General features: G+C 50.6%; 1 protein-coding gene across 1 annotated transcript; it reads right to left on the bottom strand.

Annotated features, from left to right (window-relative positions):
• Positions 1–440: 440 nt before the first annotated feature.
• RELB (RELB proto-oncogene, NF-kB subunit) lies at positions 441–23,956 on the bottom strand. Its single transcript, XM_080908187.1, has 11 exons — positions 23,811–23,956; positions 22,702–22,749; positions 14,094–14,452; positions 12,077–12,234; positions 10,593–10,684; positions 9,591–9,722; positions 7,863–7,967; positions 7,081–7,296; positions 6,447–6,515; positions 6,253–6,330; positions 441–1,050 (listed from the first exon to the last, which is right to left on the bottom strand). Exons 1-11 carry the CDS (start codon positions 23,860–23,862, stop codon positions 662–664), a joined length of 1,698 nt encoding a protein of 565 aa, XP_080764313.1. The 5' UTR covers positions 23,863–23,956; the 3' UTR covers positions 441–661.
• Positions 23,957–23,958: the final 2 nt, after the last annotated feature.

Raw genomic sequence — 23,958 nt, 5'->3', positions numbered from 1 at the left:
TAAATCTTTACAAAATGAAAGGTATGTTTTCCCATCTCAAGATCCAGATTAGAATTAGGATCTTCCTACTTCAAATTTAAGCAAAAAAATCTCTCACATGCATGCCATCCATTTTTGGGTTCCAGATATAGTCCGGCTGACCACCAAGAATAGCCATCACACATTGTGAGCTCCCATGTGGATGCTGGTATTGAAACTAGGTTCTCTGGAAGAGCAGCAATAACTCTAAACCGCTGAGCCATCTGGGCAGCCTCTCAGCAACAATTGTTTTGTCCCAAACAAACCTAGCGTGTCCTAGGCAAAGAAGAGACAAGACCCCAAAGGCTCAAAAAACTAATTTTTATTGGGAAAACTGAACAAACAATCTACCCCGTTCTTCAGGATCAGGGAAGAAGGCTGGGGATCTGCTACCTCCTCCCCTCTGTACAATCTCTGAGAATCTGTCCTGAGAAGGGGTCCACCTGCAGGAGCCCCTTTTCCTCTTCGAACTCAGCATTCTGTTTGATGGGCTCAAAGAAAACAGGAGCTCTCCCCATCTTTTCGCCAGCACTGCAGATGTCCGATTCAGGATGAGGAAGCTGGAAGACTGATCAAGGTTGGCTTCGGGGATGGAGTGCTATACCACACGCCTCTCCCAGTGCCTCCTCTGTCACCTCAGAGGCTACGTGGCTTCAGGCCCTGGGGATAGGAGGCCACCCCCGAAGGCTGCCTCTCGGTACTGGTTGGGGAACATGTTGCTGCCCACAAGGCTAGCAGTACCAACATCCCCGGGGCCCGGAGCTGCAAAAGAGTCCAGCGACAGGGGCTCTGGGCCAGGAGACTCCACAATGGTGGCCCCTGCACCTCCGTTACCCACCACAGCACTGGCAAGTGGTGGTGCTGGGGGCAGCAGATCCAATATCGTGAAGAGCGTGGGGGCAGAAGGATCGTAGGCAAAGCCATCGTCCAGGAGGTCGGGGCCGCCAGGAGGCTCCAACCCGGGAAGGGATATGGTACCAGGGAAGAAATCAGTGTCTGCCGGCTGCAGAGCTGATGGCGGGAGGAACAGGCCTGATGAAAAAAAAAAAAAATGGTTGGGTTTAGGGCCTACCTCTGGCCAGGCAGTATCTAACTTGGACTCCATCTTGGGCCTTTAACCCTAACCAGAATGGAAAGGAAGTACTACCACTCTTCATTTTGTGCACATCCGTGTGTGCCTGCCCGAGTGTGCATGTGCATACACATGATGTATGTGAGCGGGCATATCTGCTACCAAAGTGCATGGGAGGAGGTCAGAGTTCAACCTTGTGGAGTCATTTCATTCCTGCTACCTTTATATGGAGGTAGAACTCAGGTCGAAGCTTGCATGGCAGGCGCCTGTATCCACAGAGCCAGCACACTAGACCACATCTTTTACGTGCATGAGCCTTTGTGTATAATGTATATATGTATAACACATGTGAGTTTTCCAAGACCCGGTCTTTAAAGGCGGGCTGGAGAGATGGCTCCGTGGTTACAAACACTTGATGCTCTGGCAACCAACCAGGTTGGGTTCCCAGCCCCGGCCCACTTCCAGCAGCTCAAATCTGCCTGTAAGTCAAGATCCAGAGGGATCTGATGCCCTCTTCTGGCCTCCATGGGCAATTGCATAGCTGTGGCAGACACTCAGACGTGCACACACTCATGCAGAAGGAAGTGAAACTACGCAGGGTCTCAGGCCGTCCACACCTCTCCCTGGTTAAGGCTGCTTCCTGACATCCCTGATGATGACGCCAGTTCAGACTTGGAACCTCTGTGGTGAAAGAAGAAAACTGACTCCTGTAAGTCGTTCTCTGATCTCCACAAGCAACCTGTGTGTAGCAGTGTGGCAGGTATACACCCACACATGCAAAATAAATAAACGAAGGGTTTTAATAAAAACCTAAAAACCAGGCTGGCCTCAAATATGCTAAACAGCCCAGGTAAATGCCAGCGTCTCCCAAGTGCTGCCACCGCTGATGTGATTTGGTTATGTGGTGCTGTGGATAAGGCCTTGCACAATTGGTTGTGTCTCCTAACCACATTTGTGCCCCCCACATTTGTATCACTTTGCCCAGAGCACCCAAGATCAGAAGTGCAGCTTGGTCTTCATGTGGGTACCGAACAACTGGAGCCAGACTATCCCAAAAGCTGGAACACATTTTCCCTTAGCTGGGCTGCCTGGTCTGATCTCAGTGGGAGAGGATGTGCCTAGCTCTGCAGAGAGTTGATGTACCGGGGTGGGGCCTCCACCCTCTCAGAGAAGGAGGGGATTGGACAAGAAGTGGAGACAGAGATCAGGATGTGAAGTAAATAAATAAAAATAAATTTAAGGGCTGGAGGGATGGCTCAGTGGTTAGAGCACTGGATGCTCTTCCACAGGTCCTGAGTTCAAACCCCAGCAACCACATGGTGGCTCACAACCATCTGTCATGAGATCTGATGCCTTCTTCTGGTGTGTCTGAAGACAGGTGCAGTGTATTCACATACATAAAAGAATTAATAATTTTTTTAAAAGCTACCTAAGCATGGGTCTGGCAGTGGGCATGTCAGCCATGGTGTTCTTCCATGGTCCCTACTTCAAGTTCGTGCCTCGACTTCCCCTCAATGATGACTGTGACCTAAAGCTGGAATAAACGCCTTCCTCCTCCCCTACAGAGCTGCAGTCTGATCTTGGTGATTCTCACAGCATCAACATGAAACCAGACGGTCTCTAGTGGGGTCCCATGGCAGCTGTCTTTGACCAGGGGATCTACACAGTGAAAAGGGCAGTGTGTGGCCGCCAGACCTTTCCTGGAGCAGTTACCTCTGCCCTGTTTTTGTAAAAGGGGAAACAATGTTCCAGCCTGTTGTTTGGAATTCAATGTGAATGCAAATAAAAACTAAATGACCTTAGCCAGGACTGGGCTGGTGACCCATGCCTTTAGTCCCAGCAGAAGCTGGTGGATCTCTGAGTTTAAAATCAGCCTGGACTGCATGAGACTCTGCATGAGACACATAAAAACCACATACTCAGGATTCCTACGATATTAAGGTTGTTTTCTAATTATCACAACGCAGGCTTCAAGTGACTTTGGTCTCAGGGAATGACAAGACTTGGGAAACTTGATGGCAGCTAGAAGAGCCAGGCAAGGATTGGTGGTTGCTAGGGGACAAATCATGTAACGCATACCAGCAGCATGAAAACCAGAGAGGACAAAGGTACAGCAAACCCCAGGGGTGGGTCGGCTCTGCTGATGAGACTAGGTGCTCTGGGCAAGCTGAGGTAGTGGGGAGAAATTCTGTTCTTCCACTTTTTTGTATGCCTATGCACATGAGTCTGTATGTGTGTGTGCACATGTGTGTGTAAGAATGTGTGTGTGTATGTGTGTGAGCATGTGTTTGTGTGTGCACATGTGTGTGAGTGTGAGTGTGTGTGAGTGTATGTGTGTGTATGTGAGCGTGTGTGTGTGTGTGTGTGTGTGAGTGTGTGTGTGTATGTGTGTGAGCATGTTTGTGTGTGCACATGTGTGTGAGTGTGTGTGAGTATATGTGTGTGTATGTGAGCGTGTGTGTGTGTGTGTGTGTGTGTGTGTGTGTGTGAGAGCGTGTGTGTGTGTGCGTGCCCGTGCGTGGCCAGCAGGTGGCTGTGCTGGGAAACACTCTGACCTGGAAGTGGATGAGCTGGATTCTATCCTTGTGCTCACTGACATAAGGGTCACACGCATCCCTGCTCCCTCACACAAATGTCCTGCATGCCAGCTTTCTGCCCCACTGCAGATCCCCCACCCTGTGACCACAAACACGACATGTCACCTCTCTGAACCTCTGTTTTTTTAAACCTGCCAAAATCGAGGCACCACCTCATGAAGATGTATGAACTAAGGAATAAACAGGAACACGGCTTAGGCGTCTGTCACTGGGTGTCCAGGGCTGTAACACAGTTGGGAGAGTGCTGCCTAGCATGCATGAAGCCCTGGGTTCAATTCCCAGGACCGTATGAACCCAGAGTGACAGGTAACTATAACGTAAGCGCATGGGAGGTACAGGAAGAAAGAAGGTCAATGCCAACATTCCACTATCAGTCTGGGTGAGAGACCTTGAAAATGAGAGGAAGTCGGTCCTGGTAGCTCAAGCCTGTAATCCCAACACTTGGGAGGCTGAGATAGGATTCCATGAGTTCCAGGCCCGCCAGTGCTGGCTTCAAATTAAAACAAAATTAGGCCCAGGTATGACGGCACCCACCCTTAACCCCAGCACTCGAGAGGCAGAGGCAGGAGGATCTCTGAGTTCCAGGCCAGCCAGGGCTGCAAAGTGAGACCCTGTCTCACACAAACAGACGACTGGGTGGACAAATGTCTCCATGGACAATATTGGCTGGGTCAGCCTGAATGAGCAAAACTGACTCCCAGACCCACAGTGTAAGGGGAGGGGACTGTTTCCTCACAGCTGTCCTCTGACCTCGATGTGGGCACTCACGCTTACGCACAGATGATGATAAACTTAATTTAGCTAAGAAAAATCCAGACTACTTTTGCTGCATGTGGTGGGGCAGCCTGTAATCCCACCTTTGAGAGCCTGAGGTGATGCTCGTCCTGCTTTAAAATCATATTCTTTATGTGCTTAAGTCTGTGCACCAGGTGCAGGCAGTGCCCATGGAGGCCAGAAGAGGGCGATGGGCCACCAAGGACTAGAGTTAGAGACGGCTGTGAGCTGCCAAGTAGGTGCTGGGAATCGAACCCTGACCCTCCACAAGAGCAGTCAGCCCCACTCACTTGAATTTAAGGACAAAGTTTCTTGAAACAAACAAACAAATAAAATAAGAATCTCAAACTCCAGCACCCTGTGTTCTTGGACCAGCTTCTATACAAGTACTGACCAGGCCTGAACCTACTTAGCTTCCCAGACAAGGTCAGACACATTCATAGAGCACATCAGTTCTTGTTTTAAGATGGGATTTCATTTAGCACACATGAGCCCTAAACTCATGTTTAAACTATATACATATAATAGCTAACATGACCCTGAACAGTTCTGATCCTCCTGCCTCTACTTCTGCAAAACTGAGTTCCCAGGTGTGCCACCATGTCCAGACTGTGTGGTGGGGATAAATGCAGGGCTCTGGGCAGCTGCCAAGACAGCCACATTCCAGCCCAGAGTGAACAAGATGTGTGAGGCCAGGTCTGCAAAGACCCTTCTAGGTCTGGAGAGTGGCAGGTGAAATCCCTGCTGTGCATACCTGATGTCCTGAGTTCGTCCCGTGGTATCCTTTCATAACAACGGAATGAAAGAACAGAAAAAGGTGGGTTTTTGTGCTTTGCTCTGCTTTTTTGGGGTTTGTTTTGTTTTGTTTTGTTTTTTAAGACAGGGTCTCACTCTGTAGTCAGTCCTGGCTGGCCTTGAACTCACAAAGATGCACCTGACTCTGCCTCGTGGGTGCGAGGGTTAAAGGTGTGAAATACCACACACAGCACCCCCCAAAAGTTGCTTTTATCACTGTGATGACGTGTGTATGATATGGGTGCAAAATAAAATGATAAAATTAATTTGAAAGGTATTTTTAAAAAGGCTTTCTGGGCTGGAGAGATGGCTCAGCGGTTAGGAGCACTGACTTCTGGTGTGTGTGTGAATACATAAAATAAACAAATCTTTAAAAAGAAGACTTTCTAAGGAGTCCTGAAGTTCAGGAATATGGAGTAAGTCGGTAACTGTGACCCTGCAAAGGGCACAGCATTCCCCTACTCTGACTCCAAAGCCTTCTGCCTACTCCTCTGTGGGAAGATGTGTTTGACGCAGGGTCTCGCAATGTAGCCCCCAGTGTAGACTATGTAGACTATGTCGGCCTCCAGCTCTTGGTAATTCCCCTGCCTCAGCCTTCTGAGTGCTGGAATCATAGATGTGAGCCAATGCCAGACCTCTTCCTCCATGTTGCTGGATGTGTGCTCAGCTGCTGACCTTGGGCAAACATTGAGAAGATGTAAAGAAACCAGAAAAGGGCTCGAGATGGCTCAGTGGCTGAAAGCACTGGCTGCTCTGAGAACCCGGGTTCCACTCCCAGCATCCACACGGCAGCTCACAACCCTCAGTCCGTCCAGTTGAGGGGATCCAACACCCTCTTCTGGCCTCTGTAAGCACCAGGCATGCATATGGTGCATATATATATGTGCAAGCAAAATACCCACACATAAAAACAACATGTTCTTTTTAAATTATGGGGGAGCCAGGGGGCTTCCTGTTAGACACACAGAAGGGAGGGGCTACGGACGCCATACCCACCTGAGCTGTGGCCAGGCAGGAAGTGGTCCAAGAACACTGGTTTCTTTTTCCGTCGTTTGCTTTCGATTCCGTGTGGATCTGAGGAGAGGTGACGATGAGGATTCCAGACCCTGACAACCCTCCCACACCAAGCAGGTCACCTGTCTCCTCCCCGGAAACTAGGGATGGGCGTAGGCAGAGGTGGAGGGACACACCGGAGCCGCTCAGCTCTCCGAGGACATCGGGCAGTCCCCGCTTTCGCTTCTTGTCCACACCGTAGCTGTCTGTTCAGGAGAGCAGAGGTATCCAAGTCATACATCAGTTAGTCACAGAGGTCACTGTGACAGTCAGTCACAGCCCGTCACAGGGGTCATTAGAAGAAGGAAAGGCTCTTCACTAACATGCAAGTACATTTCTATATCCCAATAGGATCAAACCTCAATACAGTTCTCTCTGGGTCCTACCTCAGGACCTTTGCACTGGCTGAGCCAGTTGCTTTCACCCTGTTTCTCTGCTCCCTGTGTATACCTGTATATGCATATGTGAAGACCAAATGTCAATCTTGGTTCTCATTCCTCATGTGTCATCCAACTTTTCCTATGTTCTCTTGCTTTAAGATAGTTTCTTAGTAGCCTTTGGCTTGCCGTCCTGACTCTGTCTTCCCAGTGCTAGGGACAGGCCACCCTGCCTGGCTTTCTACAGGGGTGCTAGGAATTGAACTCAGGTCCTCATGCTTGCAAGGCAAGCCCTAAACTGACTGAGCTACTGCCCCCAGGACTGCCTTCTGCTTCTCACTCTCCCCAAAGACCTGGTCTCCAGGGCTGGGGTAGCTGCGGGTTGAGTGTTTACCATGGTCCCGAGGCAGGTACGTGAAGGGCAGCGGCTCGCTGCACACCCCATCTGTGAGCCGCTGCAGGAAGACATTGACGGTCACGGGCTCTGAGATCTCCAGGTCCTCGTAGGGTGGCGTTTTGAACACAATGGCAATCTGCCGGTGCACATCAGCTTGAGAGAAGTCAGCACGGCCTTCCCAGGAAGCCGTGCTGAACACCACGGATATGTCCTCTGGTAGGGTGGGTCGGGGTGAGAATACAGCTAAGCCAAGGGAAAGGGACAGTCCACAGAGTCCCTACTGTAAACCAGTATGACAAATAATAAGAAGACAAGGAGGCCGGGCATAGTAGTGCGCCCTTTAATGCCAGCACTCGCTGGGTAGAGGCTGGACATTCTTAAAAAAAATTTTTTTTTAATTTATTCAGGCAGACCAGAAGAGGACATCAGATCCCATGACAGATGGCTGTGAGCCACCATGTGGTTGCTCAGAATTGAACTCAGAACCTCTGGAAGGGCAGCCAGTGCTCTAACCGCTGAGCCACCTTTCCAGCACTGCCCCAGTGCAGCCCTTCTTAATGCATCTGTGCAGTTGAATCTCCAGCACAGCGGCATCCTGAAAGAGCACTGCACAGCCCTGGTTGGCTCACAGGTTTCCATATCCGGTGGACCTGGGCCGGCTCACAAATCCATTGCCTGCATCTGCGCTGGGGCTCTGACTCCATCGAGAGTGCTGCCCTGTCTAACCGACACCCCACTTCCACCTCTGACCTATACTACAAGGCTTACGGACCCCTCACCTTTTTGCACCTTGTCACATAGCAAGTACAGCTCCTCACCACCTGTGCATGGCCCGCTCTCCTTGTTGATTCGGCAAATCCGCAGCTCGGATGTGTTGGTGGACTCTAAAAAGTGCAAGAGGAAAATTGACAACTGAGCCACCACACCAGGGTGCTTGTGACAGGTGGGCAAAACACCCCATCCAGGTAGAACACAGGACACTTAGGCAGGAGGGTAGGACAGACAATAGCCAGAATTCTACTCTCAAGTCTGCTCCACCGCTGAGCCACGCCCCCAGCCCCTCACTGGGGGATTCTAGGCAGGGGCTCTACCACTGAGCCACGCCCCCAGCCCCTCACTGGGGGATTCTAGGCAGGGGCTCTACCGCTGAGCCACGCCCCCAGCCCCTCTGAGCCACGCCCCCAGCCCCTCACTGGGGGATTCTAGGCAGGGGCTCTACCGCTGAGCCACGCCCCCAGCCCCTCTGAGCCACGCCCCCAGCCCCTCACTGGGGGATTCTAGGCAGGGGCTGTACCACTGAGCCACGCCCCCAGCCCTCATATTTACTAACTAGATTAATATTGAGCAGCTGCCCAAGCTGGCCTTGGATTTACCACTCTCACGCCTGAGTTTCCCATGTGGTTGGGACTACAAGCATGTGTCACCGTGTGTATCTGAGACCTGACCTGATGTCTTATAGTACACCATTGTCTAGCCTGACCAGCAGTCCTTGGCCTTCCTTTGTTAATAGCTCTCGAAACTAGGGGCCACTCCCCATCAGCCATGAGGAGTGAGGAGTGCTGAGCCCTCCCTTGGGTCAGCCATTGTCCTAAAGGCTACACTAGGTCACAGCATCCCCTCCCCATGGCCACTGCTGATTGGTTAGAAGAGTAAATGACCAAACTCTCCCCACCAATGTGAGGGTATGCAGAGGCTGTGAACAAAATTGCATATTGTCAGCCACAGTGGTGTCTGCTTATAACCCCACCAGTGAAGAGGTGGAGGCAGGAGGATTGCTAATTTGCTCAGGTACATATTGGGATCTTGTCTTAAAATAATAAATAAATAGATACTAAATAATACAGGGCTGGGGATGTAGGTCAAGTGCTTCCCTAATATGCACAAAACCCTGGGTTCGATCCTCAGTCCGTAACAATAAATGGGTTACGGTAATTCATGGTGACCATCTCAGCCCTCAGGATGTAAGGAGGCGGGACAACAGGGAGCCCACCAGGCACAGGGGTCTCAGTTAAAATCAGTGGACTAGAAAAATGAAACACAAAGCTATGAATATAGAAGGGCCCAGAGGGAGGGGGAGAAGACGGAGGTGAGGTCAGTGAGGAACCACAGTGCACTGTGTGTGTGAGTATGTGTGTGTGCAGAATTGTCAAGGAACAGAGTTCGTCTATAAAGAGTACGGGACGAAAAGAGAAATGCACACAGAAACGGACAAAGTACCAACTGTACAAGCCCATGGGATGGCACTGCCCATCCCAAGCTTTGGACGTAAATGTGATGTCTGGGGCTATGGCACCCACCATGTGCCCAAGAGGGGAAAAGAGAGCAGAAGTGGAGACCTAGCTCCCTTGAGAGTGTGGGCACCAAGTCACTGTAAGAGTAGCAGGCAAGAGGGAAAGAAAAAACCATCAAAACCCCACAATGATGCCCTGCTCATCCACGCCGCTGTCCCGGGTTCTTCCCCACACCTGGGACAGCCTCATCCCAACAACATGGCACCCTTGACTCACTCTTGTCATAGACAGGCTCAGAGAGAATGGGGTCCATGCGGTGCAAATGTCCCTGCTGGTCGCGATAGGAGGCCTGGAAGCAGATCCTGACGACATTCATGTCGACCTCCTGATGGTTCTTCAGGGAGCCGGCTTGGAGAGAGCAAAGGGAGGCCGCGGTCAGCTGAGCTGCAGCAGGCAGTGATGAAGGGGAAGGGCGCGAAGGCGGAGTGATGGACGCTAGTCAGTGTTCAAGGTTACCCTCAGCTACACGGTAAGTTCAAAGATAGCCTGGCCTACTTTGAGACCTTGTCTTGAAAACCAAAATTAAAAGTCAAATAAAGGGGCCAGAGAGATGGCTCGTCAGTGAAAGCCGCTTGCTGCAAAGCCCAAGAACCTGACTTCATTTGCTGAAGCCCGCTATGAAAAAACCGACTCCTGCAGGGGGTCCTGGGAACACCCACGGCGTGCAAAACCAACACACACACACACACACAAAATAAATACATGTAATTTTTAAATTTTTCTTTAAAAAAAATAAGAGAAAAGAATGTGCTGGAGAGATGGCTCAGTGGTTAGAGCACTGGCTGCTCTTCCAGAGGTTCTGAGTTCAAATCCCAGCAACCACATGGTGGCTCACAACTATCTGTAATGAGATCTGATGCCCTCTTCTGGTGTGTCTGAAGATAGCTACAGTGAACTCACATACATAAAAGGAAAAAAGAAAGAAAGAAAGAAAGAAAGAAAGAAAGAAAGAAAGAAAGAAAGAAAGAAGAGGCTGAGAAGAGGTGGTGTACACCTTTAAGCCCAACACTCAACAGGCAGAGGCAGAAGGATCTCTGAGTTGAAGGCCATCCTTATCTACAGAATGAGTCCCAGGACAGCCAGGGATAGACAGAGAATCCCTGCCTCGAACAACCAGAAAACAAACAAAAACTAAAAACATAAAAAAATCCAAACCAACCAACCAAAAACCAAAACAAGCTAAAGGGCCGGGGGCTAGAGAGACAAGGGGGCACTTACCGTTATAGGGGTCAATTCCCAGCTGGATCTTACGCTCAATGGCAGCTTCAATTTCCTTCTTCCTAACACACTGGATGCCCAAGTTGTTAAAGCTGAGTGGGAGACAGGACAGGCTGTGAGGGTGGCATCCCAACAGTCCAGACAGGACAGGCTGTGAGGGTGGCATCCCAACAGTCCAGACAGGACAGGCTGTGAGGGTGGCATCCCAACAGTCCAGACAGGACAGGCTGTGAGGGTGGCATCCTCTGACAGTCCCACAGCTGCACAGATGCTGTAGACACAACACAAGGAGGAGCACGGGAAAGGCCCGGGGCTTCAACCTCTCACAGGCCACCAGGAATCGTACTGTTGTGAGACCAAGACCCTGCTTTATTTTTACCATGTAGAAATGCTCGCCAGGCTCCTGCATATGAAGAACGGTGCAAAGAAAGCCTGGATTCTCTGCACTTGAGAAGCTGAAGCAAGGGGGATCCTGAATTTGAGGCTAGCCCATGGAACATAGAACTAAGCAATTAAAAGACTAAACGAGCCAAGCGTGGTGGCTCATGCCTTTAATCCCAGCACTCAGAAGGCAGAGGCAGGAGGATCTCTGTGGGTTCAAGACCAGCCTGTTCTACAAATCGAGTCCAGGACGGCCAGGGCTATTACATAGAAAAAAAAAATCCTGCATTAGAAAATAAACATTAAAACAAAATAAAATACTCAATAAATGCCTATGGTTGCGAGCTTAGCCCTCAGGAGGTAGAGGTTGTAGGATCATAAATTCCAAGTCAGTGGGCATGACGGTATACTCTTTCATCCCAGCATCCGGGAGGCAGAAGCAGGAGGATTTCTGTTCTAGGCAACAAGTCTCAGGCCAGCCAGGGTTACATTGTGAGACTGTCCAAAGGAAGAAAAAGTGAGGGTCATCCTCAGCTACAATAGTGAATTTTGAGGCTAGCCTGGCCTACCTAGGGTTAATTAGATGGCTCAGCAGGTAAAGGCCTTTGTCAGCAGCGCAACTACCCGAGGTCAACCCTGGGAAGCCACACAAGAACAAGAGAACTGAGACCCATTAGCTGTCCTCTGATACAGGCAACTCCATTAAGCTGGGTCTGGAGTCCCCGGGCACTGATATCAACTGCATACACTCTGTTCCCTCTCTGACCCTCTGCCTCCTTCTCTACAGTGCGAGCTGGTCTGGTGGTGCCTGCCAAAAGAGACTGAGGCAGGAGGATCTCAAATTCCAAGTTAGCTTTCACTACATGGCAAGAGCCTGTCTCAAAAGGCAAAACAAACAGCAAATATGGACCGGATGTGAACGTGGGCGGCAGGCTTTCAGACCCGTGTGGTGCACACGAACTCTCCCCATCCATCCAAGATGAGCAATTGGGAGGGTCTGGCTAAGATGCTGTGGACCTGGGCTTTCCCGGGTGCTGATGTTCACCTCTGGAATCTCCAGGAGCGGAAGTGAGAAGCTGGGGTCAAAGGTCAGGGTCTGGTACCTGTGCCGGGGGCTGACGTGTGGCCGCAGCCGCACCCTGCAGACGCCGTCCGTGCAGTCTTTCCCCACGAGGCTGTGTGGGTGTACCCGGTGTGGCCAGTCCTTCCACACCAGGCACGCCGTCACCTCCACCTCCCGCAGCCCGCCACAGTCTCGGAGCTGTAGGAAGACATGGGCTTGTTGGGAATTTGGTGGACCCCTGTCCCCATCCAGGCTCCCTGGGGCTCCCTTGTCGCTAACCCCACCTCTTCGCCCTAGAAAACCCGGAAAAGGCACTGCTTAAGATCTCTAGCCTATGCAAAGCTGGAAACATGTCAGCAGTGGCCAGGCCCCCTTGCATTGTGCCCTCTTTTCCACCTCTCCCCCACAACCTACACCTGCTTGTTGGACCTCCTTTAACATACAGGTTTTGAGACAGGAGTTCACGTACTCAGATGGCCCACGTTTCCTCTTATTTGCTATGTAGCCAGGCTGGCCTTGAACTCCTGAGTTTTTTGGCTCTGCTATATTACAGGTGTGAGTCACCAGGTCCCACTTTTCCTTAGACCTTTGAAATAAGCCTAATGTAGCCCAAGATAGTCTTGAACTCACTCTGGAGCCGTCCATCCCCCTGCCTCTAACTCCAGAGTGCTGAAAGGCCCCCAGTCCATCCAGCACATAAAAACATATACTTTTTTTGTTAAACAGGGTCTCACTATGTAGACCAGGTTGGCCTCAAACTCATAGAAATCTGGCTGCCTCTGCCTCCTGTATGCCTGGATGAAAGACCTGTGTCAGCAAACACGGCAGATGACTCCTAAGACCTGAACAAACAACCCAGGGTGAAAAAGACAGACATACAAACAGAGACAGAGAGATATGCTAGCTGGACAGAATGGCATATACTTGAAATTTCACCTAACTTTGGGTTCTGAGACAGGAGGATATTTTTGTGAACAGCAGTGTTTGGGGTCAGCCTGGGAAACATTTGAAGATTCCAGTTCAAAAAACAAGCAACCACAACAGAAACCAGGCCTGATAGTATAAGCCTGTAATTCCAGCTACTCGTGAGCTGAGGAACAATAAAAAGTTAAGTGTCAACCTGGGCAACAAGTATGTGACTCAAAATAGAAATCAAAATCGGGGGCTGGCTTTTTAAATTTAGTTGAAAGAGAAAAAAAAAGAAAATATTTTGCTAACTATATCACTTGGCTTAGGAAGAATATTGACAAACTCAGCACTAAATAAAGCTGGTGGAAGTGGGAAAAAAAAATCAGGGGCTGGAGAGATGGCTCAGTGGTTAAGAGCACCGACTGCTCTTCCAGAGGTCCTGAGTTCAATTCCCAGCAACCACATGGTGGCTTACAACCATCTGTAATGAGATCTGATGCCCTCTTCTGGTGTGTCTGAAGACAACTACAGTGTACTCATGTATAATAAATGAATCTTTTTTTTAAAAAAAATCAAAATCAGAAGGCTGTGGGCGTGGCTCAGTGATAGAGCCCCCTCCTTGACTAACAAAAACAAAAACCTAGGTTCAATCGCCACTGCTGAAAAACAACGTCCGACAGGAAAACTGATTTCTTATTCAGTTGCCAGAGGAGACGGAGCAGACAATCCCCAGTCCCAGTAGACTGTACTGCCTCTCTCCAGTTTGCTCTGGATCCGTGTCTGGGCTCTGCTGCTCTGGTCCCTGAAAGCAGCCCAGAACTGCAAGGCTTAGTCTGTGTGTCGCCGTCTAGTGGCGAAGTGGGAGGTTGAGGGTAACTCTGGATGGCTCGCGTTTGGGATCCAGATGCTAATTTGTCACCGGAACAGCCTCACACGCTATACCATACAGCCCGTTGTTGTCCTCATTGTTTTAAAGAAAGGCCCACACTCTGCGATCCAGGATGGCCTATCCTCCTGTCCCCCAGTCTCTGGAAGCGCCGGGGTTTGTAATTGTGAGCCACCACCCCAGGCCCTCCTGAGATTTGCGGATGGATGGAAGCAGGGCAATCCCAGGCACCACGGCGAGGCCACAGCAGCACAACACGCACCTCGATGGCGGGCAGAGTCTTGCTGGCTTCCGTGCTGCTCTCCCCGAGGATGCTGCCAGCCGAACGGCCCTCGCACTCGTAGCGGAAGCGCATGCCACGCTGCTTCGGCTGCTCTGTGATGACCAGGTATGGCCGTGGGCATGAGCCTGGTGACACCAGCCTGCCCAGTGTGCAGTTCCAGGGCGGCGTGGCAGGAGGCGGTGGCGCAGCTGGGCCCAGAGTGACACTGCTCAGTGCGGCAGGTCCGCGGGGCACCAGACGCGGCATCTCACTCAGCTGTGCCCCGTCCAGGCCAAAGCCGTTCTCCTTAATGTATTCGTCGATAATTTCTGCGGGACAAACAGAGGCGACCCGTGAGGCTGGGGAGAGGCTAGGCTCCTTTCCTGCCTTCTCATGCTTTCCCTGCTTGGGTTTACTTTTTGTCTTTAGGTTTTGTTGGTTGTTGCTTTGATTTGGTTTTGGTTTTCTGAGACAAGGTCTCCTTGTGTAGCTGCGGCTGGCCGGGACTAGGCAGGTCTTGAACACACAGAGACCCACCCTCTTCCGCACCCTGTAATTCACCCTGGTTTTTTGCTTGATCTGTTTTGGGTTATTTGGTTGTTGGGGGTTTTGTTTCTTTGGTTGGTTTGGTTTTGGAGGCTTGGCTTCTCTGTGAAGCCCTGGCTCCAATTCCCATTCTCTGTAAAGCCCGGAACTCACAGTTATCCACCTGCCTCTGCCTAAGAATGTAGAGATTGAAAGTGTGCATAACTACCCTGGCTCACCCTTATGTTCTTAAAGATTATCTTCTCTGTGTGTATGTTTGTGTGTGTGTGTGTGTGTGTGTGTGTGTGTGTGTGTTTGCCTCCATATATGTCTATGCACCACTTAGAAGGCAGAAGGTCCAGTACCCTCTGAAGCCAGAAGAGGGCGTCAGAACCCTTAGGATTAAGGTTACAAATGGCGGAGCTGCCATGTGAATGCTACAGTCAGTCCTTCAACCACTGAGCTAGCTTTCCAATCCTCTAAAGATCTGTACAAATTACACATATGCACATGTCTGTATGGGGAGGGAGCCCATGAGTGGCCAGGCACAGCAGCCTGAAGAGGGTGTGGATGTCCTGGAGCTGGGGTGACAGGTGGGTGTGAATCTCTCAACATGAGTGCTAGAAACCAAACGTGGCTTCTCTGGGAGAACAGCTAGCTCTCCTAACCGCTGAGCCGGCACTCCAGCCCCTCCCTGGGGTTTCTGAGACAGGGTCTCACCGGGTAGCCAAGGCTGTTCTATACAAGATCCTCTTGCCTCTCCTTCTCTAGTGCTGTGAATACAGACAAGTGCCAGGAGGAACTCCATGTAGCACTTCCGCCCTGTGCCTCTACTTCAAAACCACAGTCACTTTCCCCTAGAGGCTCCTCCTCCCACTCTTGCCCCTCCCACCAGCTACCTCCCAAGTGGTCTAAGGCAGTTGCACATTTGTATTTGTGCATTTCACACAGCCAAAGGGATTTTACTAGTCCCAACCCATCCCTCTTTTGTCTAGAAGACGCCCCTGGCTCCTAATTCCTTGGCAGTAAAGGTCAACAATATTCTCACATAAAACTTCCTTCAAATATGGATATAGTTCATTAGTAGAATCAGCCTTACAATCCCCCAGTGGGGGGCTGGGGGCATGGCTCAGTGGTAGAGCCCCTGCCTAGAATCCCCCAGTGAGGGGCTGGGGGTGTGGCTCAGTGGAGTACAATCTCTTAGTGAGGGGTTAGGGTGTGGTATAACATTCTTAGCACGGAGGCATGAATTTGAGCCTTCATGACAAGATCCTGTCTCAAATAAACAGAAGGCTGTAGCTCAATTGGTAGAGTGCTGGCCCAGCATGTACAGGGATAAAGTTCTGGGTTCTACCTCAGCACCACATCCAATAGTCCTAGCTGTTTGAAACTCGCTTGTAAACCAGGCTGGCCTTAAACTCCCAGCGATCTGCCTGCCTCTGCCTCCCAAGTGTGGAACCAAAGGTGCACCACCACTGCCCAACTTCAACCTGGGGCTACTTGGAACCCTATCTCAAAAACAAACAAACCCCTCCTTAAAGCCCATTCTCTCAGAGAGGAACAGCTACACTCTCTCCTCTTTCTGTTTCTTGTACCCACCTAGCTTTATGACTTTCAGGGCCATGAACTTGTTCCTCCTCTCTTGTGGTTCCCAGCTTTCCCTCCATCCCACCCATAAGGCACCTCATGCTGCTGTCCCCTTTTGTGAAAGTCACACCTCTTTATGTTGCTCCCCCTTTCTCTCCTTTTTCACTTTGTAGCCCACGCTAGCCTAAAACTCACTAAGTAGCTCAGACTGCACCCAAATTCTGTCTCTCCTTTTCTTTCTCATCTTCTTCCTCCTCCTCCACTTGATTTTGTCTGTTTGTTTGTTTGTTTTATTTTGTTTTTTGGAGACAGGATTTCTCTGTGTAGCCCTAGCTGTCCTGGAACTTGCTCTGTAGCCCAGGCTGGCCTTAAATTCAGAGATCTGTCTGTCTCTGCCTCCTGAGTGCTGAGGTCAAAGGTGTGCACCATCACCCCTTGGCTCAAATTCTCTTTGATCTTCCCACCTCCAACTGTGAGTGTGGAAAGTCAGGCATGGGATCTGGTCTTCCTGCCTCTGCCTGTGAGTGCAGAGGTCCAGGTATGAGATCTGGGCATGCCAGGCTGCGGGACTGCAGGGCTGCCGGGCTTCGGGGCTGCACTGCGCCTTCCCAAGCACTTCCCTCTGCCAAGCCTCGTCCTAACCTCACTTTCTCCTGCTCTCTTCTCCCCTGACTCCACAGTCCACACTGTTAGCTCGTCCAGGGTAGTGATTTCGTTTTGCTCAAAGCTGGGTTCCCGGCGCCTGGCACTGGGCCTACTACAAGAAAGACCATTGCCACCCAGGAGTGAGCACCGGCTCCAGAGGACAGACGGACACAGAGTGTACTGGAGTTCGGGAAGTATCCCTTGCTCAGAGTCCGTGAATCACACCAGAACCTGCTCCCGCCAAACAAGGTGTGTCCCAGCTCTACCAATGCCAGAACCCTCATCCTCCCCAACACCTGCCTTCAAACACCAGCCTCCCAAACACCTGCCTTCTGATACTCACCCAATTCATCTGTGGAAGGAAGAGAAAAGAAAGGTGAAGGTCAGACACCATCAGACATGATATCTAACACAGACTCCCCCACCCTGTCCCCAAGGCAGCCTTCCTGGGGCTTCCATCCCCAATCTCCTTTATTCCCTCTTGGCTTTCCCTTCGGTTCTTAATGTTGGGGGCCCAGTATCAAGGTATCCCCAAAGGGACTCAAGAGAGCCCCGTCCCAACACCTGCCATCACTAAAGGTTTCAGACCAGGGATGAAGGTGTTGACAGGAACTTGTGGAAAGGGGCAGAGGGGAGTTGTGTGTGGATTTGGGGTGTGTACGTGTGTAGCAGACAGATGTGAGCGGTTCTAAATAAATTCTGTACAGGTTCCATCCTGAAAGTCCGCCCTGGGCCTGAAGAAACTGATCCAACCCGGGGTGCTGCCCACTCTGCACCCTAACCTGGCTCCCAAAATTTCAGAGTCATCCCCACTTTGCAGAGGGACGGGTCTACATCACTCCCCCAGTAAAAATCAACAATGAAGTAATGGGAACCAACCTCTCATCAGACCCAGACAGGACAAGGGGAAGCCAGAGGAAGCAAGTGGTCCCAGAAGTCACTCAGCAGGGAGGGTCACCGACTAGAGTTGTTGTGAAAGCGACTGGCTAGGACTGGTCACACAGTATCCCAGGATCTGCCAGATCCCTCCTCCTCCTCCCATGCCTCCTGCCCTTCCTCTCTCCACACTCGTGGGAGTGGTTCCTGGCAGCCCGAACTTTGCCTCTCAGAAGGTAGTTTTCACGTACCCTTATCTCATTTGACCTGTGAGATCAGTAGGTGCCAAGTCCCCTTCCAGTGACAAAGGGAATGCTGAGGCTTTGAGACTGGAGGGGACCTGACAGGACCAACCTCAAAATACTTTATTTTGGGAAACCCTTCTTAGATAACTATGCTGGACGGACCTGGATATGCAGAGACGAAACTGAACTTCCAGGTATTGAGGCGTGTGACTGCAATCCTAGCACTAAGAATATGAGGCAGGAGGCTAGCCTGGGCTACACAGTGAACTTCAGGTCAGCCTAGGCTAAAGGGTGAGACTTTGTCAAAACCAGACAAACTAAACTCGGGAAATACTACTTGGGGGCTCTCAGCAGACTCCTGGGAGCTAGGTATGGAAGTACAGCACCACCAGCCTTGTGGACGGAGGGCTGTGGCTCTTCCAAGCTAGCCTAGGGAACTTAGAATGATACTGAACTCCAACAATCCAACGGAAAACATGGCTTCCAGGCTGTGCGTACTGGGGGACTGAAGAGGGACCATGTCTGCTACAGTCTCCCTTCACCCTGACGTCTGCTTGTGTCTGGCACATCAGAAGGAAGGAATTTGTCCTTCCACTTGCCCTGCTCCATCAACCTGTCCCCACCCTACTTTTGAATGTCACTGATCCCTTGATCTCTTCACAGCCATCACTGCCTTTTATAATCCCACCTTTAATTGTTAATAGACCTGCTTCCTTGTCTGGGTAAGAACAGGGCTGGGACTATCTTGGTCACAGCAACGACCAGCACTGAGTCTGAAACAGAACTGGTACTCAATAAATAATAACCCAGTGAATGTTATCAGGATCGACTTGTTATCTGGATCGATGTGTTGGGGACCTCAGTGCTGTGATTCAGACCACACAAGCCTTAGCTCATTCCTGTCCTGAACCAGCATTTGGGTCACTCCTGTCTCCAAGGCCACCCCCTGCCTTCCTACACCTCCGAAAGTCCCATTTCCTATGCCTGTAGCAGGACTTCTGGGGTCCACCCTGAGAGAAGTCTAGGCCTAGACCACTACTGAGGCTACAAAGTTCTCACACTGAGAAGATCCAGCTGGTTCTGTTTTCCAAATCTCAGGAAATAAATTATGTTTCTTAATTTTTGTGTGTGTGTGGGGGGGATTGGTTTGTTTGAGGTAGGATCTCACTATAAACAAAATCACCTCAAAGTCGAGATCTTTCTGCCTCAGCATCCCCAAATAATGGGGACTCCAGACTTGTAGGGGTAGTGCTGATGCTAAAGTTCTGTTCCCCAATTGGTTCTTGATCTATCACTTAAGATGTCATGGGCCAATTACTGGGCGAAAGGAACAGGCTGGACTTCTGGTTCTCTGCAGACCAGCTGGCAGCTGCCTTGTAAGACCTCAGGCTGAGTGACCACAGGCCACTTCTACAGGCGGGAGGTTGGAAATGTTGAGCTGGGACTGAAGGTTGCTGAGCAACTGGAATTGAGGGCAGATTTAGAGTGCTAAGCTAGGAATGCTGGGAAGGGCACACTAGCCGAGGTACACTAGGGGCGCCCAGCAACTGGGCCAATAAAGGCAAGTTGAAGTTGAACAACTGTGCGGGTCTGTGTTTTTCATCCCCAGATCCAATATTCTCTGGGCAGGGGCTGGTAACGCCATCCTTTCCCAGAGTTTTGTCAGGAAAGCAAAAGCTACGCACAACAGATGGCATGGTGCCAAAGTGGAATCCACTATTACTTTAAGAATTCCCAGATGAATTGGTTTCTCATCGAGCAGAGCCAGTCCTGTGGCGACAGCGCACATGGGGGTGGGAGGCCGGGAAACTTGAACAAAGGAACATAGGGAGAGCCTCAGCACAGAGATGCTGGGGTCCCTTGCTGTGCAAAAAGACAGGATGGCTGCTCTGAGGCAAAGAGAGACAGTAAAAGCTGTCTGCTTCCTACAAGCAGGTAATTAAAGGGTAGACTTTTAAAAACTGATTGAATTGAAATTTAATTAACTTTTAAGAATAGAAGGTGTGATGATTTGTTTATGCTCAGCCCAGGGAGTGGCACTACTAGAAATGTGTGGATTTGTTGGAGCAGGTGTGTCCCTGTGGGTAAGGGCTTCAAGACCCTCACCCTAGCTGCCTGGAAGTTAGCAAACAAGGCTAGTCGTAGATTCCAACAGCTGGGCAGGAGAAGAGCAAATCTTCCTTCTTCCAATGTCCTTACGTAGGTCTCCAGCAGGTGTTGACCCAGATTAAAGGTGTCTATTACCACGCCTGGGTCCGGGACTGAAGGGAATACAGACTTTTCCGGAGCCACGTGGGGGATTTCTACCTACGGTCTGGAACTGACACCATGCTTAGGATGAGAGGCAGAGAGCCAGCTAGTAGATGCAGCAAATATTAAGCTCCACAGAAGAGAGAAGTTAGGGAGATTGAATGAAAAAGAAAATGCTTTCGAGAAGGTTTGAAAAAGTCTTGCCAGGACAATTTCTCAGGATCTTTGCACATGGTCTACTCAGTGGGATGTCTGGATTATTTGTGCCTGGTAGGAAAAAAAAAAAAAAAAAAAAAACAGAGCCTGGAAATAGGCTTATACAGTGAGTAGGCATAGATAATATAATATTGAGACATTTGATCTTAAAAAAATTAGACCGAAGGCAAGGGTAGGTCATCTAGGTTATCTCAGACAGTAGAAATTTAGGCCTTCAGAATTATATAAATAGAGAGCTTGGAAAAATGCTCATACAGTAAGTACTCAGAGATTTTAAGTAATTTAGGCCTTGATCTCATGAAGGTCGGGGCAAAAGACAGCAGAAATACTGTCTCATTGGCTAATATTTGTTTAGAGTGCTTTCTTGGCTTTGATTTGCTTTATTTATCAAAATAAGTGTGGTTTTGAGTTTGGTGGTGGCACTTTAGGAGGTGTGGCCTTGCAGGAAGTGTGTCACTGGGGGTGGGCTTTGATGTTTCAGATGGTCAAGCCAGGCCCAGTATCACTCTCTTCCTGCTGCTTGCTGATCTGGATATAGAAGTCTCAGTTACTCCTTCAGCATCATGTCTACCTGCAGGCCACCCTACCTTTTGCAATGACAACAGGCTAAATCTCTGAACTGTAAGCCAGTCCCAAAGAAATATGCAGTAGTGGCAGTGCACGCCTTTGGACAAAGCACTTGGGAGGCAGAAGTAAGTGGACAAATCTCTGAGTTTGAGGCCAGCCTGGTCAATACAGTGAGTTCTAGGACAGCCAAGGTGTGGTAGTTTGTCATGGTGTCTCTTTACTGTGTTAAAAACCCTAAGACAGGGTGGAACTCGGGGCCTTGGACATGTTAAACAAATGTTTTACCACTGGGCTACACCACCAGCCCTTGAGGCTTCTTGTTTGCTTAGTTCACTTTGAGACACTCTCTTAGGTTGCCCAGTATGATATTTTGAATGAGAATGGTCCCCATAGACTCCTATGTTTGAATACTTGCTCTCCAGTTGGTGGCACTATTTGGAAAGAATAAATGTGGCCTAGTTGGAGGAGGTATGTGACCAGGCATACACCTTGAGAATTCAAACGCTCACACCATTCCTAGTCTTCCCTCCCTCTCTGTAGCTCTCTGCCTTATGCTTAGGGATGGGAGGGTGAGCTCTCAGCTAGTGCTCCAGCCTATGCCTGCCTGCCTGGTGCTAGTCTCCCAACTACCAAGATGGCCATGGGCTCACCCTCGGAAACTGTTAAGTCACAATAAATCCTTTGTCTTGGTCGCGGTGCTTTGTCCCAGCAATAGAAAAACAATTAAGACACTCAGATAGACCTTGAACGTGACAAGTAGCTGAGAATGACCTTGAACTCCCTATCTTCTTCGGTGCTGGGATCAAACCCAGGGCCTGCACATGCTATGAACGCTCAACTGACCTACATCCTCTGTTCATCTTGCTTATGTGTTGTTTGTCTTTGTTTTGTGTTTTGATACAGGGTCCCACTATAAGCCAGGCTGGCTTTCAACTCATTCAATGGCCTTAAATTTGTGCCCATCCCCCTGCTTCAGCTTCCCCTGTGCTGTGTTACGGTATGGTACAGGCATGTACTGCCATTGCTGGCAATAGTCCTTGTTGAGACAGGGTTTCTCTCTATAGACCTGGCTGTCCTAGAACTCACTATGTAGACCAGGCTGGCCTTACAGACATCTGCCTGCCTCTGACTCCTGAGGTTAAAGGTATAGACCACCACTGCCTTCTCCCTCTCCCTGCTTTAATGAGGCTTCCAGATCATTTGAATGCACATGGTCTGAGAACTATGACTGTCTAAGTAACAGCTATTACTACTCTTATGAAGACTGTACCCCTGACAGTTACTACTAACTGGAAGGCTGTGAATTTGTAAGCATCAACTCATCTAAGATTCTCCATCCCCACAAAGGAGCAAATGGGTATGAAATCCATCATACAGATGAATAAAACTGAGGGTAGTTTTTAGGGAAATCACTTGTGGATTCACGCAGTGAGGGCGCGGTAACATCACTTCTGAAATTCAGTTCCAAGCCCCAAGATAATGGATGGTGGGGGTCATTTAAATAGATGGTGGGGGATCAGCGTTGAGAACCATACAAGTTTCTGACAGTCTTGGAAATATGGACACGTAAAGAATCACTTAAACCAGCGTGGAGGGACAAAGCTTGCAAAATGGGTACATTCATTCCCTCTCCACAGGGGCTCCTCCAACCCCACTTCCTACAAGCAGGTGGGCAGGGACTGTGGAGGGTTGCTTACCTGTGGTCCTGGAGACCGTTAATGACAGCGAAGGGAGGTCACTGGAACCTGGGAGATGGAGACCTGGATCAACAAACAATGCAGGACCAAAACTCTGACAAGCCTGCTCCTCTCTCTGGCTTGGTCCTTGGAATAAAGTCCCTCCTCCTTACCGAGCTCAAGTGAGGCCAGCCTTCTCTCTGTAACTCTTGACAAAGTTCTGGCTTTTCGTTTCTGCCCTTGACCCCGCTAATCGCCACTCAGTAGCCGTTATTTTCCCCATTAAGGTGGGACTTGGAGGGCTCCTGATACCTCAGGAAAACCCCAGTCTCCTTTCTTCACTCAGGGCGAAATCCGAGCCCCAATACTTTGCCATTGGAGAACGTCCCTCTCCCCAACGTCGCTTCAGGCCCCGCCCCTTTTCAATCCTAGCGTCAAACCCCGCCCTTCGTTTTCTGAACAGGACCTGCCCCTCCCTAGGCCTGTCTCCACACCCCACCTCTTCGCCACCACACCCCAGGGTAAGTCCCTCCCACTCACGAAGCCACACACACCTCTTGCTCTTGGAGCCTGACCCCGCCCTTACTTCCTGTCAAGCACAGTCCTGGATCCGCCTCCTCGAGGTCAGGCTCCGCTCCTCCTTAAATCTTGAAGCTGGGCCCCGCCTCTTTGCCTTTAGGCTTTGCGGGAGGAGGGTCCCCCTTGTTTGGAGAGTAGAAAGCCACTTCCTTGGATTAGGCCCCGCCCCCTACTCCTTAGAGCAGCCTCACCCACTCTGTAAACCAGATGCCTCCTCCAGGAGTTTGCCCCGCCCCTACGCGTGTCCGGATCCACCCCTTCAGGGTTATGCCCCGCCCCTCCCCTCAATCGCCGCCGGGCCCGCCCCCTTCTTTGCCTCAGGCTCAGGCCCCGCCCCCTTCTCACTCTTTAGCGGGACGCCTAGCCTGTATCTATCTCCCGGGCAGGACCCTTCACCATCTCTACCTTCTGCCTCGTCCCTCACGCAGTGTCTCCGCCACTTCTCGTACTCTCCGCACGGAAGCGCGAATCCTGCGGGAACGCGCAGATGACTCCGAGCGCCCCGAACTCCCCCAGCCCGTGCCCCGCCCCAGAGGTTCCACTCTGCTTACCCAAGGCCCCTAGCTCGGGCGCGGAGTCTCTGGTAGCGCGGCGACTCGGCATGGCCCGGCCCGTAGGGACCGACAGCCCGAAGGCCAGCTCAGGGCGAAGCGCGCACGAGGGCAAGCCGGGCAGCGGGACAGCCCGGTCTGCTGAGAC

Source organism: Micromys minutus (genome assembly GCF_963924665.1).
Source record: "Micromys minutus genome assembly, chromosome: 32".
Lineage (NCBI taxonomy): Eukaryota > Metazoa > Chordata > Mammalia > Rodentia > Muridae > Micromys > Micromys minutus.
Note: the sequence above shows the minus strand (reverse complement) of the source record. Positions and strands in the feature narration are given on the sequence as shown.